Source organism: Bombus terrestris, chromosome 9, assembly GCF_910591885.1.
Source record: "Bombus terrestris chromosome 9, iyBomTerr1.2, whole genome shotgun sequence".
NCBI lineage: Eukaryota > Metazoa > Arthropoda > Insecta > Hymenoptera > Apidae > Bombus > Bombus terrestris.
The window spans coordinates 224,717-244,380 of record NC_063277.1 but is presented as its reverse complement, the minus strand read 5'-3'; the positions used below and the strand labels follow the sequence as shown (position 1 = coordinate 244,380).

The 19,664-nt window shown below is 34.7% G+C and overlaps 1 protein-coding gene across 9 annotated transcripts in view; it reads right to left on the bottom strand.

Moving 5' to 3' along the window:
- Nucleotides 1-19,664, bottom strand: part of LOC100648983 (regulator of G-protein signaling 9) — a 53,593-nt gene that overhangs the window by 18,306 nt on the left and 15,623 nt on the right. For 7 of the 9 annotated variants that reach the window (XM_048408388.1, XM_048408386.1, XM_048408387.1 and 4 more), the window contains 3 exons: nt 13,916-14,150; nt 9,501-9,610; nt 98-214 (listed from right to left, as the gene is read on the bottom strand). In XM_048408388.1, coding sequence (XP_048264345.1) covers nt 98-214; nt 9,501-9,610; nt 13,916-14,150 — 462 coding nt within the window. The remainder of the gene's footprint in view (nt 1-97; nt 215-9,500; nt 9,611-13,915; nt 14,151-19,664) is intronic. The other 2 variants (XM_048408393.1, XM_048408394.1) reach the window with 2 other exon arrangements.

Here is a 19,664-nt window from a genome sequence, read left to right as displayed (position 1 = left end):
GATGTGATAAGTTAGATATTTGCCAAAACTATAGGATATATGTAATACATATTACATATCAACTATTTACAGAATAAAATCATACAAATTTACATACAATTTCATAATCTTCAAGGGCATGTCGCTGCTTGTTTCTTAAAGTTCTTTTAGCCAGATAAATAGCATATTCCACATTATCGGGGATTCTATGTTGCCATGGCCAATAACATGGTGTCTATTTATTAAATTAAAAAAGTGATATATTAATGATTTGGAAAATGAATATACACGAAAGCTATACTATTTTTCTGCGTAATTTATTTATTACTATTGCTGCTTATTCTCAAGAATATTAAACTTAAACGTCTACTTGAATTTAATATAACGTGGATACTCGGTGACAATTTCATTAATGTTATCACACGATTGAAAGGAAAAGCCGAAAAATGCAAAGTAGTATCTAAGATTTTGATGTAACTGTAAAAAGCTACTTCCTCTCCGATTTCGATGATTTTTCAATGTGTTGTAAAACTCAATATTTTGGGCAACCTTTCCCTGTACATGTAACTGTCCCTCGGCAATAATTTTCAAGATATTCGCAAGATGCTATCTATGCTACTGCAGTGAATTTTTTCTATAATAATTGAACGTCCGCGGCAGCGTATGCGTTTATATTAGTTGCCAGCGGTCGGACAGAATGATTTGGTCGAAACTTAAAATTTGTCCACTATTATACAAACGAGGATGGGTCAAGCTTGAGTAAAGCTGTGTGCGCAACAACATATGCGAGGCTATAAGAAATGTGTTATGATTCAATTAAAAACGAATATCGTCAATATATCGGGTTTAGCTTAATTTTTCAATTTTCATTCTTTTATTACGTAAAATAATATCAATTATTGATTCGCCTATTACATATTTTTGCAATTACGAGGCTTGCAAATTGAAGATCTAATCCAAACCTAAACTCGATATATCGATCGAATTCATTATTGATTCAGTTATTGCGGATATTCTTTACAGCCTCGTACGTGCAATTGTGTAGGGGGCTTTAAGTTCGCGAAACTTATACTATACACATGTATATATCATTGTATAAAAAAAAGAGAAGCGGCCGACAACCACTACTAACGCGCATAACTGTTACAGAAGCACAATTGTGCACAATTGATACGAAATGCGAGTACCTGAAAAACTATAGTCGACCAACAGTTACATATAGAGAAAAATTTGTTCGAAATGTTGACTTCTACGACATATCCAAAAACCATAGCAATCAGAGAGCTAGTAACTTTTCTACTGTTTCACGAAACATTATCGCACGTCATTCTGAATTAAAAGCCATGTATGCATTAGTAATTTAGATTTATCGAATTTATCGAAAATATTACTACACACAGTGACTTTCAAAAATATTTCAAAAATATAAACACTTCGGTATGACTATACTTTACTAATTTATAGCTCGATATGTCGATCGTTTCTAGAGCAATCGCCCTGGTCATTTCTTAAATAATAAATCGTATATATCAATATTAGTAAAAACATATAATTTATTTGAAAAATTCACGTATGTTACATAATAAAAATTATTAAAAGAAATAATACCGTATTTTCGTTTATCTCCAAAATATACAAACACGTTTTGTATTTCTCCGTTTATCTCCTTCTGGTAGCTCAATATTCCAAGAAAATAGAACCGTTAATACCGTTTACAAACAAAATTTTTTACACATGTATTTTGTACGTCCATACCTTCTCACTACTCTTTGGTAACGACTGTTATTTTGTCCGAAATGAGTCGCAAATAAAAAATACGACATTTCATACGCGACAACTTGTAATTTTTCACCGAGAAAAGCGGAAAATCTACGATGAAACGGATGCTATGCTTGGTATGAGCAGATACCGTCACGGATATCGTTCAACGATTTCATTTCGAGAATCGCATTGAATCTACTCCGCAAACTGAAAGATCAAGTTTTAAGTACGAGAGATAATTATTCGAAAAGCGAAAGAAAATCAGCGAATAAGTACTCTGAAAATAGTTAGTGAGCTATTAGATGAAAGGTCCAAAAAAATTTCGGCCGAAACAGTTGGGAAAACGTTAAGGCAAGCTGGTTATAACGGAAAAATAGCGAGAAAAAATCGTTCATCAAGGAGTCGAACAGTTTTCTTCCAAACACCTTTACAATTCCGACGGAAGAGCTATAGTGTTGCGAAAATCGAATAAAGAATAAAGAAAAAAGGATATGGAGTTGGAAATTTGATGTTCATTGACAACACTATGGATAAAAATCTTTACTTAACCATATTTAAGAACAATTTAGTTTAAAATGTCGTAAAAACGGGGGTAAATAATAGTTTTAAGTTTTATCAGGACAACGACTTCAAGCTAAGGCACATATTGTCCAAGAGCGTTCATATAAATGTAATCGTATAAATGCCCCAAAATTCTTCATCCCCTATCACAATCATCGGACCTTAATCTTATCGAGAATTCATGGGATGGACTAATTAGAAAAATTCGGGAAACCCCAATTTCTTCAATAGCCGAATTAAAACAAAGACACGAAATTGAATGGCCGTGTATTATTAGAATATTAAAGAAATACTTTAAATGACATTTCAAACAGATTAAAACATGTTCCGAAACAAAATTATTTTAACTCAATTAACTTGATTATACTAAATTATACTAAATAAGGTTAACTAAATATATTAAGTCGATAGAAGTAAACAGCGACAAATGTACGGAATTCCTTTCAATAATCTTTATTATATAATGTACGTAAATTTTTCAAATAAATCATATGTTTTTACTAATATTAATATACGATCCATCATTTAAAAAATAACCGGGCCGCCTACTTTATAAACAACCGAAATATCGAGCCATAAAGCCAGTCCTATCATAATGCTGAATATTTTTGAATGTCATTGTACCTATAGATATGTAGAAAAATACAATCCTGTTCTTGATATTTGTAACGTTAAGATATCTGTTCGTAGATCACGTTAGCGTTCTGTGTTGAGCTTTTAGATACAAAATGTTTCATACGTAGGAATACATGTTCAGAAACACGTGTACGATAAAATAAAAAAAAAGTTCGTAATTATCGATATTTTATCAATCTCGTCGATTTCGATGATTTTTGAGAATGTGGAAATCAGACATTTTGCACAACTTTTTCCCGTATATGAAACCGCTCCTAAGGCCTCACTTTCCGAGATAATCGCATGAAACTGTTGCATAAAACTACTATAATGAATGCTCGCAATTGTGCATTCGTTACAACGTATGAGTACGTACGAGTTAGTGTTGCCAACCGTCATACGGCGGCGGGATAAAATAACGCCTACCCCAAACCTAATTCTTATCTTTTGTTTGTAGTCTATATAAACGGAGGCTGAACAAAGCAGCAAACACGCTGGCCGTATTTGCGACTGTATCACAGATAAACGTACTATTGACGTATCTTCTTGTTATGTTGGGTCAAATGCTATTTTATATTTTATAAACGAAGATATATTTTTAAAATAGAAGTATTTAATAAAAGTTCATTCGGCTGTTACAGTCGGATCATATTATGTTTGGCACTGTATCGTTTAGTTAGGCCGAAACGGTCGATCATCAAACGCGATTGACACAAATGAAAAACGGCCGATGCCAATCTGCGATGAGACTGCTTCAGATGCAGCCGTGTACGACGGTACGGCCCTGGAGATCCCGTCTCAAGGCAACCGGCAACCAATGTTGACGTATATGCTGCAACGAATGCACGATTATAAACAAAATTCACTGTATCTGTACCGACGATACTTTATGAAATTCTGTAGTAAGGCCTAGCGGCGGCTATACATGTGTATAAGAAAAGTTATTTAAAATGTTAATTTTTACAGCATACTCAAAAATCATCGAAATCGGTCAGCTGGCTGAGATATAGTTATAGTTAAAGATAGTTATATATAAAAAACTTTACCATTTAAGCATGCCTTTTCGTTGAGATTTACCTCGAAGCATCCTGTCGAACTAAGTTTTACGCAATGCAAGCTGAGTCTTATGAAACCTGTTTCTAAGTGTAGTATAAACATCTACCAGACAATGAAATATCATTTCTATGCGGAAAAAATTTGTAAATTTTTAGGTATCTGTGATAAAAAAAGACCATCTCAAAGAATTAGCTGATTACCAGTATTATAATATCGGGTTTAGGCTCATTTTAATCAGGAAAATGTTAACAATGTGTTAATGGTAATTAAAAAAAATGTTTAATAAAAATATTTCTCCGTTCCATTAGTGTTTTGTTTCACCGATACGAAGGCGAAACGAGCGGTCTCGTTGTGCGACCGTTTCAAGAGACCGAGATAAGGTCACACAGGTAGGGATGACAGAACGATGGTAAAGATTGATTATATGCATAAACAGAGCAATCTCACCGTTCCCGTTTTTGACGAGAGACCAGAAGCGGATACGAGACCAACCGACGTATCTCGCCGACGAATAAACGAAAGGCACCTGCCGAAACACAACCCGTCGCCGATCTTATTTCGGGCACTCGAGACATTGAAAATTTCATTAACGCATTGTTGACATTTTCCCGATTGAAATGAAACCAAACACAATATTATTATATTGTCAATTTTTTATTAGCCAATTTTTTCATTCGTTTTCTTTCTTCACGCGGTGTTTCTTGCCTTTCAATACACCCATCTATTGCTATACTTAACAATCGCAACTTTCTTTTTGCATAGAAATGTTTTATTGCTCGAAAGCTGTCCATACTACTCGTTATATCGTAGATAGATCTCATGCGATCCGGCTCGCCTCGCGCCAAACCTTGTTTGGAAGCATGACTGATGGCGAATTTTATTCTTTAGGGCCTGCTTTATGCGTGAATACATTATCACTATATACCGATTTATCAGTGCAATGTGATACTTTTAATCTGTCTGTAGACATATATAGTTATAACGTATAGCAACGGTATATACGAATAAAATTCAGTCGTTAAATATTTTGTTCTCCAACAGTAATACGATGCAACTATATTTTACAACATACCATATTAATATCGCAACATCTAGATCTAGATATATATGAATTCTCTTTGTTTAGAAAGAGAGAAAAGAAAAAAGGATTATCATGTACCGTAAAAATATATTCTTCAAAATCGTATCTGAAATATTTGTCAAGACTGTTAATCAGTGTGCGCGAGATGCCTTTTCGTAAGAAAGGAATTATGTATTATGTTTCTTCGTCGCATCTTTGCAATTGGCAAGAAAAGCTGTTAATCTATCACGAGATGTAATGGAAGTTTTAATAGAACGATGCAGTTCCGATGAAGGTCCATCTATCTGATATCGATGATTTTTTAGCATGTTTTATTATGTTATATTTGAGCAACCTTTGTTATACGTGTAACAGGAAAACCTCGCGAGTTTATATATATAAACTTATCGTGGTACGAGCTGGTAATATAATCTCGTCCGTAGATAAACTTAACCGTACACGGTGTAAGTCCCATATATATATTATCCCTTTGCGCTCGAGGACTTTTTTATTCAGGCGAAGTAGCAACTCGAGATGATTTAGCGCATATGTGACGCGTGACTTATAGATAACGTAAAATGATTAATTAACTAATTAACTAATTAACTTACGAAAACATTATATTCTAATAATTTATCTATATTTACATCTTTGGAAATATGACTTTGTAATATTAATTTCTGTACTTTTTGTATAATTTACAAAGCATTCACCAAGATGCATTCTTGAATACAATTCAATACAGTTCAAGATCAAGTTCTTCGTCATTTGAGCTAATTTCACATCCGAAAACCACTTTTTTTAGAACTGCTAAACTATAATACTTCTGCCATGATCGTCGAATCCGAACTAACGTCGACGACGTTTTCAAAACCATAGTTTCGGAGGGATTTGAGATTAAATATTTCATCTCCATTTTAAAGTGTAACACTTTACACCTCCTAACAAAGAACATAAAGAACTAAAGAATCTATTTACGGACCAATACTGCGCTGTCTTCAATTGGAGATGTCGAACTCAGTCGCCTCTCGAGTGCAAAGGGTTATATGTATATGCGTGTGTGTGTGTGTACATATTTATAATATAGTATAAGTTTATATTTATCACACACTCACATATGTATATGTATGTTTATAATAGTGCAAATTGCATCAACAATAATTTTTTTAGTCAAGATATGAAAATAGCTAAAGTTTTATGGGTATTGTATACCGTAGCAGATAAAAAGTCAGGCACACATTTTCATTCGCAAAATGGGAATCATGAACATTAATTTAAGCCCTATTACGTCCTTGTATCGAGTGACTTGCATAGGTAGTTCGCAGTAAAAAGTCAATCTGTTTATGATCTGTCGGTTAGTGGAAGAGGGTTGAGGTCTGACACACTAAGATATTTTATTACTAATTGCACTCGATAGTACGAGCCAATTAAATTTCTTGTACACTGTGACGTACGAATAAAGTTGTAAAGACTGATCGAAATTTGCTGTATTTAACTATATAACGGCAGGTTGTGTTCGGGCAGAACGGGCTGTGTTTATTTGTCAGTGAGATATTATCTGGCCTCGTGGCCATTTTTAGTCTCCTGTCTTCGGCGGGGTACGGTGAGACTGCTTTGTTTATATCATCAGACTTTGTCGCCATTTTATCATCCCTGTTCCCGTAACTCGGGCGTTCGAGAGGGATCTCGCAGCGAAGCCGCACATTTCGCCTTCGCATCGATGAGATAACACTAACGCAACGATAAAAATCCTTTATATCAGATTTGTTGTTAATAAAAGTTCGTTAAGAATATTAGTCAAACTTTTCCGAGAAAAATAAGATCAAACACGACATTATTATGTTGGCAATCGGCTAATTTTTTATTTTTATTTTTTTCTTTTTATTTGGTAGACTATTTACAATGAATTCTCCTTGAGAATTATAAGTAAATTATTTTGGCGTGGTACTGTAACTTGGACTATAAGAGTTTATAGTATGTTTGATTCTAGTTGAATCTAATGCTTCAATCTAAAGGCTATTGCCTTTTTAGTCTGCGGATCTGGTCCGTCGTGTCAAGTAATTGGGTAACTAATGGGTTTTGATGGTTGTTAACTCTTATATTATATCTGTTTCTGAACTTGGATACTTCTTCTTTAATTGTGGGTGTCTTAAGGTCGCGATGTATTGTTTCGTCGGTAACATACCAAGGTGAATCTATTAAGGATCTTAGAGTTTTTGATTGAAATCGTTGGAGAATTTCTATGTTGGAATTACTCGCTGTTCCCCCTAGTTGGACCTAATTTTTTGACACCATTTTCTTTTTCACACGCTATTTTTTACTCTCCGATACATGTGCAATTAAGAACATAGTACTGCCACACACTTTAGAACAAAATACACTTTATATTGAAGCAAATAACGTGATTTTTTTTTTTTTTTTTTTAGAAGTTAGGAAGATTAGTTTATTAGGTAACGCGTAAAAGAATTTTGCGATAAATGCAATTGATCGAAAGTGCAAAGAAAACGTAAAGCTCACTTTTTACAATTTTTTCGTCTGGGCCTATAATGACAATTTAAATAACATATTTTTAAGAGTTATATGAGCTATATGCATATCGGAAATTTCATCGAAATTCGTTGATGCAGGAAGGCAATAGACATCGAAAGATGAACTAAAATGTAAATTCATTGAAATTTTAGGCCGAATGTCGTACAAAATTGCGATTTTTATCACTTTTAGCCATTTATAGCTCACGTAGCAACGTAGATCAATCTCAACATGTGTATAACTAATATAAATCTGCAAAATGTATTTTTTCAATTCTCGTTACAGGCGCAGATAAAAGAGTTGGATAATTATTTAACAAAGCAACTACCTCTTCCGATTTCGATGATTTTTGGATACGTTGTAGAAATCAACATTTTGAGCAATATTTTTCTACACATGTAACAATCGATCTCTAAGATATTCGCAAAAAACTATCGGTACCACTGCAGTGAATTCTGCTTATAACCGTGCGTCTATAACAACCGAACCGGAACCTAGCTCTTATCTTTTGTTTATAGCAAATATAAACGAGAGAGGTGAGCTTGGGTAAAGCTAAACGACTGCATACGCGAGACTGCAAGAAATGTCTGTCATAATTTATAATTCGATAAAAAATGAATATAATATGAATGAGTCGATGTATTGGGTTCGGGTTAATCTGTTCGATCCGGCCGTCTAGAGGCTTGAATACCATAATAACAATTACTATTTTCTCAGAATAATATCAATTATTCGTGCGGTTACTATTTTTATAATTAATTTGTTGTAATTTAAACAAGCGCTGCCGATCGGTTCACGGCATAGCGCTCGGCTTGAGAAGACTAACCGCAACCCAACTCAATACATTTAACTCGACGATGTTCATTTTTAATTGAATTATAAGTTATAACAGATATTTCTAACAGCTTCGCACATACAGTTGTGCATGGAATTTTTAATCTAGCCTAATCCCCGTTTATAAACAGAAGATAAGTGGCCGGCAGCTTGCCAGCAGTAACCAATACAGACGCGTATACTGTGACAGTATACGCCCAATTGTAGGCAAATTTCACTGTAGCGGTATCGACAGTTCTTTGCGAATATCTCGGAAACTAAGGCTCAGTGTCATACGTATGGGAGAAAGTTGTGCAAAATGTTGATTTCTACCACATCAAAAATGAACGAAATCGATGAGCTTGGTCTTCTTGTAAATGTTACAAAAGGTTGTAAAAATATTTACTATTTTCTTCGCGATTTCGATCAAGTACGATTTGTAAAATTTTGTTTCGTGTCATCTAATAAACTGATCGATCATTGTAAAAAGATTTAAGTCGTTTCGTACCAATTTTAAACAAATTATTCTGTGCTAACTGTATCTACTGCTATACCTAAACAATTTTAATTTTTTTTTTTTCGTATATAATCGCATGTAATTCGCATTCATTGCTTGGAAGATGTCCATACTATCGTTACGAGTATGCCAAATCCAGCTCGCCTTGCATGAAACCGGGTCTGGAAGCATGCCTCGAGGCAAATCTTGTCGTCTAGGACATACTAAACCTAAGCGCACGTAGCCCACTTCAAAGTAAAAATGTTAAAAGTTTTTTCATAAATATCTCGATAACTAAAGCGAGCGAGGACTATATCATGTACAGAAAAAAATTGTTCAAAATCGTGATACTGATAACATATTTGAAAATCATCGAAATCGGTAAGTTGGATCCTTATCTGTGTAATAGTATATAATTAGAGTTTTTCAACAAGGTACCCTACACACAAAGGCACTGATTCAGAATGACTTCTTAAAAAAATTGGATCGACATCGCATTTCGCAAGTATTAAATAGAATATATACATATATAGCATATAAATATATATATACTATGTATATATGACGCATAATGAACCCGAGTTCAAAAGATACTCGATTCTGAAGCATGTAGTATGACAAATACGGTACCTGAAATCTATACAGAGAACTATCATCCCTTACGGTGAGTGTCTTGGAGTCATTCACCGGGAAGAAGTAGCCATACTGGCAGAGCTGATTGGCAATATGGACCGCCTCTACTGTCAACATAACAATTTACTTTCACAGCTGCCGGAATCGTTGAATGCATTTAATTGAACGGAAGGCATTAAGTGATACCTAATCACGTGCAACTTATCTAGTCTTTGCCGTATTGCGCGTACATCGTGTGATGAGTAGCAATTAACACGGCCAGCCATTGATTCGGAGCGAATATTTAGAGCGACGCATGCTGTTTAATCATAAGAAAGCCACATCACTGAAAAAAACTAATTTTTTCTCTTTGTTTCGAAAACATAAACAAATTCACCACTACACAACCGAAATTCTCTATTCAACATATTTTTTTCACAAGCAATTTCTCAGCTCAAGCGAATGTGTGTATCTTTAATTACATTTTGTTTAAATAATCCTTTATTCCATTAAATTCAATGAAAAGACAATGCACATACACAACTGATCAGAACAAAACTAAACTAATGAAAACTAAATAACGGGGCCAGTGAAAAGTAACGAAGTGCAATACAAGAAACTTGTAACTAAAAATAAGGTAATAACGATAGGTACGAATTCATACGAATTGTAGAATTTTCAAACACTGATAGCTGAATCCAGAATAAATATATATATATATATATATATATATTTATTTATTTATTTATTTATTTATTATATATAAAATATACTATACTATATATAAAACTTATGTATAATACTTACTTTATATAATATACTATATATATATTATATAAAGTATATATTATATAATATACTATATATATTATATAAAGTACGCCTACAAATATTTATTCGTTGAATGAAAGCAAAGTACTTAATACTTTTGCAGCATTAAAAGAAAATTGTTCGAAACAAATGAGTTTATGCAATGGTATATGAGAATATTTGTACTACAGTATATCTCACATTTTCTATGATATTTTTTTACTGCCGGTATTGAATTGTCTAAATCATTTTTCTACGTTACTCGAAAATTCTCCTTTCATCGCGATCAAATTTTGAATTTTTCATAAATATCAACATTATCGATATTGTATCTCGTTTTCAACTATGTATCATTATTATAATAATATTAGAAATATTTTAACTCGGATATATTATATACTATATCTAAACTAAAACAGTGCAGTGTAATATGTCGCTAAGTGAAATGGAAGATATATTACGATCCAACGGTCAGCAATGCGTTCAACTAGACCCGATAGAAGAGATGGTTGTGGTATTCGATAGATGAAGTAACGCTATTTCATAGCTGCCATAGTCAATTTATGCGTTTAGATAGCTTTTTAACAAATCTTATTAAAGATAAAATCATGATTATATGTTCAACAAGGGCAATAATACGGTGAAAAGAATTTTCGAAGCTTGTGCGTCCTCCGCGATAAAAATATTCTTTTATTTTTATTAACACGATATTCAATTTTCTTTTGTAGGAAAAAGGTATCATGATAAACGAAATCTATTTAAAACTACAAACCTTGAATAAGAACGAGCAAAGGGTGGTAGTTCTTTAACTTTCTATGAGAATCAACAGTGATAGCTACCTAGGATACCTTACCTTCTTGTCTATATATCTATCCTGTCAAGGAGGACCCACTAAACTGTAATAACTATAGAAATAAACAACAAAAAATACATGTATATCGCATTGTGCGATATGTCTAAAATACTAATCCGCGCGCGGGTGTATATGTGCGTGTGGTTAAAATAAATATCATAAAATCTCCCTTCTTTAGTTATATATACTAAAGCAGATTCTTTCATAGCAGCGGGCTGAAAGTATGTTCGATCAACATATGCTCAACAGAACAGTTTAAACGCGCAGCGCATAAATGTGCGCACTATGACACATGTACATATAATATGTGTATGTATATTAATAAGAAAATTAATCGAATTGAAATCGGATTCGATTAATTATGAGAGTAAACAGAAAGTGCCGATCAGTGTCATTGATACGTCATTTAACAATTTCATTGCAATTAAGGACGCCTGTAGAACGAATCTGTTACATCGTTTTCCTATTGCTTCTAATCGTATAATTGTATTTTAGAGGCCACTTTATGCTCTTACCTTTTGTACGATATAATTATTTACTTCCAAATTTAACAATCACTTTATTTACCGAAAAAGCTTATGTTTCAAGAACACATATCATAAAGAAGAATATTTCACCAAATGAAAGTTATAATTGTATAATAATACAAGTGTCTTGGAAAATGTTTTTAATTGAAACCTATTAAAGATGAAATTAATGGGTTATATTTTAAGTTTAGCTGGTACATACTTCCTATTTCCTTACTATCAAATCTTGATATTTATAAATCAATTACAGTCCATTGTGTCCTCACTGCTGTTGTTATTTTTATATTAGATTATCAGTCAAAGTAAAGAGTAAAGGGTCATATTTACTGACAAAAGTAAATTAAATCGTCGTAGGTCGAACAAAATAATTCAGAGGCATTGTATCGATGACAAATGCAATAAAAAATGCTTTAAGTTTAACTTGTTCGAGTGTTCATTTAGGTGTTATTCATCGATCTAAATCATTTTTTTCCTTTTTATTTCAATATCATTAAAAATGCTTTTCGCAGTTTATCAAAGAATGCTGTTTGGTTTAGATTAGTCAGATTCTTTTTTTAATTATACAAATGTACAAAGTCAAAGATACGAAGACCGAAGACGAATACGTAACTACAAACACGCAAATAATTACTAAGAAAAGTTGACGTACTTTGCCATTATAACGCTAGAACTGTAACTTAAATATGAATATATAATCGTAAAATGCGTTATGGGACGGCCGATATTACTTCGATAAATGTAGGATTAATAACAACTAGTTGTTCAGGAACAAAGCATTATTAGCAGTAAACTTAATAAAAAAAATAAAAGCAGATTAAACGAAATACATTGGAGTTATTATTTTATTACTTATATTATCAAGTTTATAGTATATGCATGACATTTTTTCTTCAGAATGACCTGCTGGACACGTTGGTAAAATTTATCCAACACCTCGATTGACACCTTGTATCTATATATACAGGGTGAGACAATAAGAATATTTCCGTTATTTGTAATATTATGAAAATATATTAATATATGAACAAAACTTGCAAAGTATAGAGGGGAACGTACTGTGATGCAAACGTTATAAAGTATAGTAAAGGACGGTATAAAGAAGATTTTCAGGTCATATCCTATTTTTTTAAGCTAAATACTATTTTTTTATCTTGGTGTAATAATTAGCCGGTGTTGAGACAACTGGCATTACAACATGTCGCCCTCTATACCGTACCAGTTTCGTATATAGAAATTTTTACAACATTACAAATAATGGAAATATTCAGGGTGGATATAGTTATCGCCCACTCTGTGTGTGTGTGTGTGTGTGTGTGTTCAAATTTGTTAATAAATGTATCGCAGATTCCAGTGGTTTTGTATTGTTAGTCAATTTTGTAACCGGATCTCATGCCCTATATATTTCTTTGTATAATGATATCACACACAACAAAACAAAACAAAAGACAAAACAAAAAATAATTAGGACATTAATTAGACTGGTATTCTTAATCTCATTTTTATTAACGCAGAAAAATGACAGATTAACTGGCATAGCTTGGACAAAGTTAGTAATAATAAGAAATTTGAAGAATTTTAATTTAATTATTGAAATTGGAAACATTTGGAATAAAGTCCAGTTACGTTGCTACCGATATCTAAGTACTCGCTTGCCAGAAAGACAGAACGAACAGGGAACGAAAAAATGACTTGATGAAAAATAGTCTTATTTAAGTGCTAAAGGATAGGAAGTTTACAAAGTTTCGATGTTACAAAGATTTCAAGGCTTTGTCTTCCGAAACTATTTAGTTCCAGATGTAGATACATTAAAAATCAGTAAAAATATATAATTAACAATTACTATCAAGCGTTAATAGCAGTTACACGATGCACTCGCGTCAAATTTTCACATAGTAAAAGCCAAATCTTTTCTATTGGCATAATACAAATAAAGATCACAGGGACGCTACGAATAGAGAAGGAAGGGCAACAGAAGAAATAGAAAACCGATACGATACCTTTGGCCTTAGGTTATCTAGGATGGTAATAATATATGTATATTCGACGATTTAGGGAAATAATTAAACTCAATTAGCAGTTAACAATTCCATGGAACGCAACAGGCACAATGGAAATATAGAAATACGACATAAGAAACGTGTGATGAGAAACATTTTAGCACGAAACGTAAGTGAGTCAACAAGACACTAATTCGTGGAAAAATCTAGATAAGCAACGATCCATTCCATATACGAATTTCATACCTGATTCCTCGATAGAAAGCCGCTCTATCAGCCACTCGATGAGATCGTAACCTGCAACACGCAGGCAGCCTACTGTAGTGTCCTGGCCGTGATGGCCGCTTACGTTTACTCCACAACGTAGATACCGATGGCACTCACCCATGAAAGCTGAGGGAATTGAGGTGAGAAATTGTTTTTGGCTGCGCACGGGTACCCCGTTCTCAGGGTCTTGCATCTCCCGCACCAGCCCCTCCATCTGTAATAAATATAGTCAAACGATTAATAACGGTAATATACTTCATATTCAAGATGGTTCTATCTATTTCGTTTTCCCATTTTTTTTTCTTTATGGCGTAATTGTTCTTTTTTCCTTTTACTTTAAAACATACATCTTTTGAGAATTAATCTAGATAACGATTATAACTATTTCATCCATAAATATATATTATCTATCGATATCATTGTGAAATTCGTCCAAATCAATAATCGAACAAAATTAAATTTGTTGCTTCAATTATATGGTGATATACATATTTCAACCCCATATTTCTGTTACAATAATAAATGAAATAAAGCTAAAAGTTTAGCTGTCAATTGTACGATTAGGATTGTTAACCAATTTCATTCTAAAATAAAATGACTGCTTTTCCATCGTATCACCACATCGGTTCAGGGAAATGAATTTTACTTAATTATTCATAATGCACATTAAATTTTAATAAATTTAATTAAGTTTTTAGATATTTTACTGGAAAAAACGTAATGATTTAAATATCTTGAAAAGAACATAACTTTGAACATTTTCATAATCAGCAGTACATAAATGTAAATACTAGAGACGCGCAAATGCACGTATGTTCGAAATTGGAGCGGTGTTAAGTGGCGTACAGCTTAGCCACGCCACGCTACGCCACGCTACGCCACGCCATCCTAGGTAAAGAGATAATTGGTGCCATTCGACTTAAAGTAAAAATGTGGTACCGAGCAATCTATCTGTACTCTATTTAGATAATGCTATCCCAGATAAAAGGATAATTGGCGTCGTCAATCTGGTGTTGGGAATGCAGATGGCTTGAGCAGCCGTCTTCTCTTCGCCAGTTGTTTCTCGCCTACGAGCGTGTCACGTAAAATTAAGGCTTAGGTTTTAAAGACAAGAAGATTGAGCCATAACACCACTACTATCTTTCTTTTCTATCGAACTTTATCATGAAGCTTGAATATCACAACTTAATAAGCATAGTTTACGCGACTGATCTGAGAGATGTTGACTGATGAGAGTTTGTAGTTTCAGTCCAGAGGTGTTCTCGTATTATTACAGAGGAAAGCTCGGTGTGGGTGTGCCCTTTGAACAAACAACGCGGATTCGTTGCTCACACTTTTCGTTAGGAAAAATGAGGGTAACGATCCGCGATGCCAATTGGTTATAGCCTAAGTTAATAAATGAAGATAGAAGGAGGAAGCCCAGCGGGAATACCATCTCCGAGTTTGACTATTTTATTTCTTTAGCAAGGTCAGTGGGTTGTTTTTTTTTTAGTCTTTCTATGAGAGTTTTGCTCGTTTCAGCAGGCAGCTGGTTTGGATGTGTTGCCGTTCTTTCCTTGTATTTCTCTGCGCACCTGCCGATTTGTACATTGACCGTTAGTATTTTTAATTCTTTGCGTATATCCTCGTTTCTGACATACCATGGGCCGTTGAGTATTGTTCTCAGTATCTTCGATTGTGGCGACTCTAGTTTATTTATGTGGCTCATTGCTGCTGTTCCCCATAGTGGTATTCCGTACGTCCAAATTGGTCTATATTATCGCTTTGTAAATTTTCAGTTTATTTTCTAACCTACAAGTGACGATCACAGTTCCGCCTGGGCAGGCGACCTAAACGGACGTACGAAACAGTGCTCCAGTGAAAGTGCGGCAAGAGAGAAGAGAAAGGGACAAAGTTAACGCCAAAAATAGACAAAACGTGGAATCATGCAGATTCCACCAATAAAAATAATTAACTCCGGTGAAACATTTTTCATAAATAAAGCTACAGACTCTACATATGCAGAGAAAAATGATGATATTATGGAAACAACACAATTCGACGGGGAACAAAACATACCAATACACCAGGAAGAAAGCTGGACGGTGGCAACCTCCAGCAAAAAACGGAAGGTAACCCCGCTCGCAAGCGCGAGGAAAATCGATACATACGAAAAAAAACAATGGCTACAAGATATCAAACTGCACAATCCATTCAGCGCACTGCCAGAAGAGGCAGCAACGGACCCAACGGAAAGTCCGATAAACCGTACTCCCAAACCACCACCGATATACGTAGACGCAAAAATAATTGACCCCCTCATCGAACTACTAAACAACATCGCAGGGAAAGACAACTATATCATCAAACAGATAAAAATAGACCAGGTGAAAGTGCAAACCAACACCCCAGAAATATTGAGAAAAATTACAAGATCACTAAAGGAAAAAAATGCAGCATATCACACTTTTCAGCTCAAAACCGACAAAAGCTACAAAGCAGTAATCAGGGGACTACACCCAAAAACAAATACCGGAAAAATAAGTGAAGAACTGGCAAAAATCGGACACCAGGTAAGGTCAATTAATAACATCAACAAATACGATACCAAACAACCATTACCGCTATTCCTAGTTGAACTAGAACCTAAAAACAACAATAAAGAAATATACGATATAGAAAAATTACTAAACACAATAGTAAAAGTGGAGCCACCCAGACATAAAAAAGAAATCCCACAATGCATAAGGTGCCAACAATACGGACACACTAAAAACTATTGTAATAGAACCCCGGCATGCGTTAAATGCGCAAAAAATCATCTCACGACACACTGCCCATCCACGGGAAAAATTGAGGAGGTTAAATGCTACAACTGTAACGGAAACCACCCAGCCAGCTATAAAGGATGTGAAGTAAGAAAACAATTACAACGTAAACTGTTCCCGCCCCTACGAAGCAGAACAATCACTAACACACAAGCCCAACAGGACAGCACAAATCCTGAAATAATTCCAAGTACAGAGCAAGCAACAAACACCAAACCTATCAGCACCAACACCATTGGTGGTCTAAGCTATGCTCAAGTAACCAGCCAATCAACACATACACACAACCAATACCACAGCAATAGTAACAATGACACTGCAGAAATCAAAGAACTGCTCAAACAATCCATAAAGAACACCGAAATGCTAACCAGAATGATAAGCGAACAAAACGCAGTACTCAAACAGCAAACTCAACAAATCACAGTCATGCTACAACTAATTACAAACGTGCTAAGCAAAAAATAAAAACGGACACTCTAAAAATGGCAGCCTGGAACTCAAACGGCCTACAACAACGGGCTCTCGAAACTAAAACATTCATATACAATAATAATATAGACATACTACTTGTCTCAGAAACACACTTCACTACAAAAAGCTACTTGAAAATACCATACTACACCATATATGATACCAAACACCCCTCAGGAAAAGCTCACGGAGGGACAGCAGAGATAGTCAGAAACGATATCAAACATTATCTACACAGCCAAGTTAACAAAGAATATTTACAAGCAACCACTGTTACAGTTCAAACTAGCAGCAACTACTTCCAGTTGTCAGCAGTATATGTGCCTCCGCGACACAAAATAACAACACAAATGTGGGAAGAATACTTCCAGGACCTAGGGGACAAGTACATCGCAGCGGGAGACTACAACTCAAAGCACACGCTCTGGGGATCAAGAAACATTACACCTCGAGGTAGAACACTGGAAAAATACATTAGAAATAATAACCTCAATATATTATCCACAGGAACACCGACACATTGGCCGATTGACCTGAACAAAAAACCAGATCCTCTGGACTTTGCAGTTACAAGGGGACTAAACACAAATAAACTAAAAATAACACCCAACCTCGAGCTCAGCTCCGATCATACACCCATAATAATTGAATACAGAAACAAACCAATTCACTATAGCAAACCAGAAACACTATGCAATAAAACCACCAAATGGCAAACTTTCAAAGAAATAATAGAAAGCAAAATAAACTGCAACATCCCGTTAAAAACTCCTGAACACATAGAACAGGCAGTAGCAACATTGACAGCAACCATTCAGGAAGCAGCAAGGACAACCACTACTCCCGATCCAACCAGCAGACAAACAATAACAATCCCGCAAGAAATACTCGACAAAATCAAAGAAAAAAGAAAAGCAAAAGCAAAATGGCAAAAATACAGAACCCAAGAAAACAAAAAACACTTAAACAAACTTGCAAAGGAAATAAAAAACAAAACAAAGGAGCACAACGATAACGAATTCGCAAAGTTCATAGGGACACTCTCCACACACGAGAACACCAACTATTCACTATGGAAAGCCACGAAAAAAATAAGGAAGCCAATAATACCCGTCCCGGCAATCAGAAAAGCAGATAACACATGGGCAAGAAGCAACGAAGAACAAGCTGAAGAATTCTCCAACCACCTCTGCAACACATTCACACCACACATTATCAACAACAGCAACCTCAAAAGTCATACGGAGGAGGATCCACAAACCACTACTACCACAGCCGACAAGGAATACACCATACCTAAAACATCGGCACAAGAAATTAGAAACATAATTGATAAAACAAAAAACAACAAAGCGCCAGGAATCGACCTAATCAATGGTAAAATCTTGAAAAACCTTCCGCCAAAAGCAATAAGACTAATAACAATAATATTCAATGCAATTCTAAGAATTCAATACTTCCCCAAACCATGGAAATTAGCACAGATCAAAATGTTACATAAACCAGGCAAAGACCCGCACCAAACTTCATCTTACAGACCAATATCACTGCTTCCAATATTTTCCAAAATACTGGAAAAGATAATATACGACCGCATAAAACCAATAATAGAGACAAAAAAACTAATACCGGATCACCAATTTGGTTTCAGAAACAAACACTTCACGATAGAGCAAATGCACAGGCTTATAAACGAAATAATAGTAGCACTAGAAAACAAGGAATACTGCACAGCCCTCTTTATAGACATAGAGAAAGCATTCGATAAAATTAACCACGAAAGTCTACTACAAACAATTAAGAAACAATTCCCGGAGCAAATACACCACTTAATAAAATCCTACCTAAGCAGCAGAACCTTCGTAATAAAAATCAAGGACACACATTCTCAAGTTAAAGACATCAAGGCCGGGGTACCACAAGGAAGCGTCCTAGGCCCAATACTATACACATTATACACGGCGAACATACCAACAACTACCAACAGCACAGTATTGACATTCGCGGACGACACAGCTATACTAGTCAGGCATACTAACCCAGAAACGGCAGTCAAAATACTACAAGAACATATCGTAAAAATAGAAAATTGGCTACAAGAAAAACAAATAAAAGCAAACCCCAATAAATGCAACCATATTACATTCACGCTACGGAAAAAGATACCACCAAACATCCTATTGAACGGCACGCATATAACGCAAACAAAGCATGTCAAATACCTAGGACTCCACTTAGATCAAAAACTCACCTGGAAACTACACATCAAATCAATAGTAGAAAAAATACAGAAAACAAGAAGACAAATGCATTGGCTAACAAGCCGAAAATCCAAACTAAGCACAGAAAACAAGTTAAAAATATATAAAACGATCATAAAACCAATCTGGACGTACGGAATACCACTATGGGGGACGGCAGCAATGAGCCATATAAACAAAATAGAG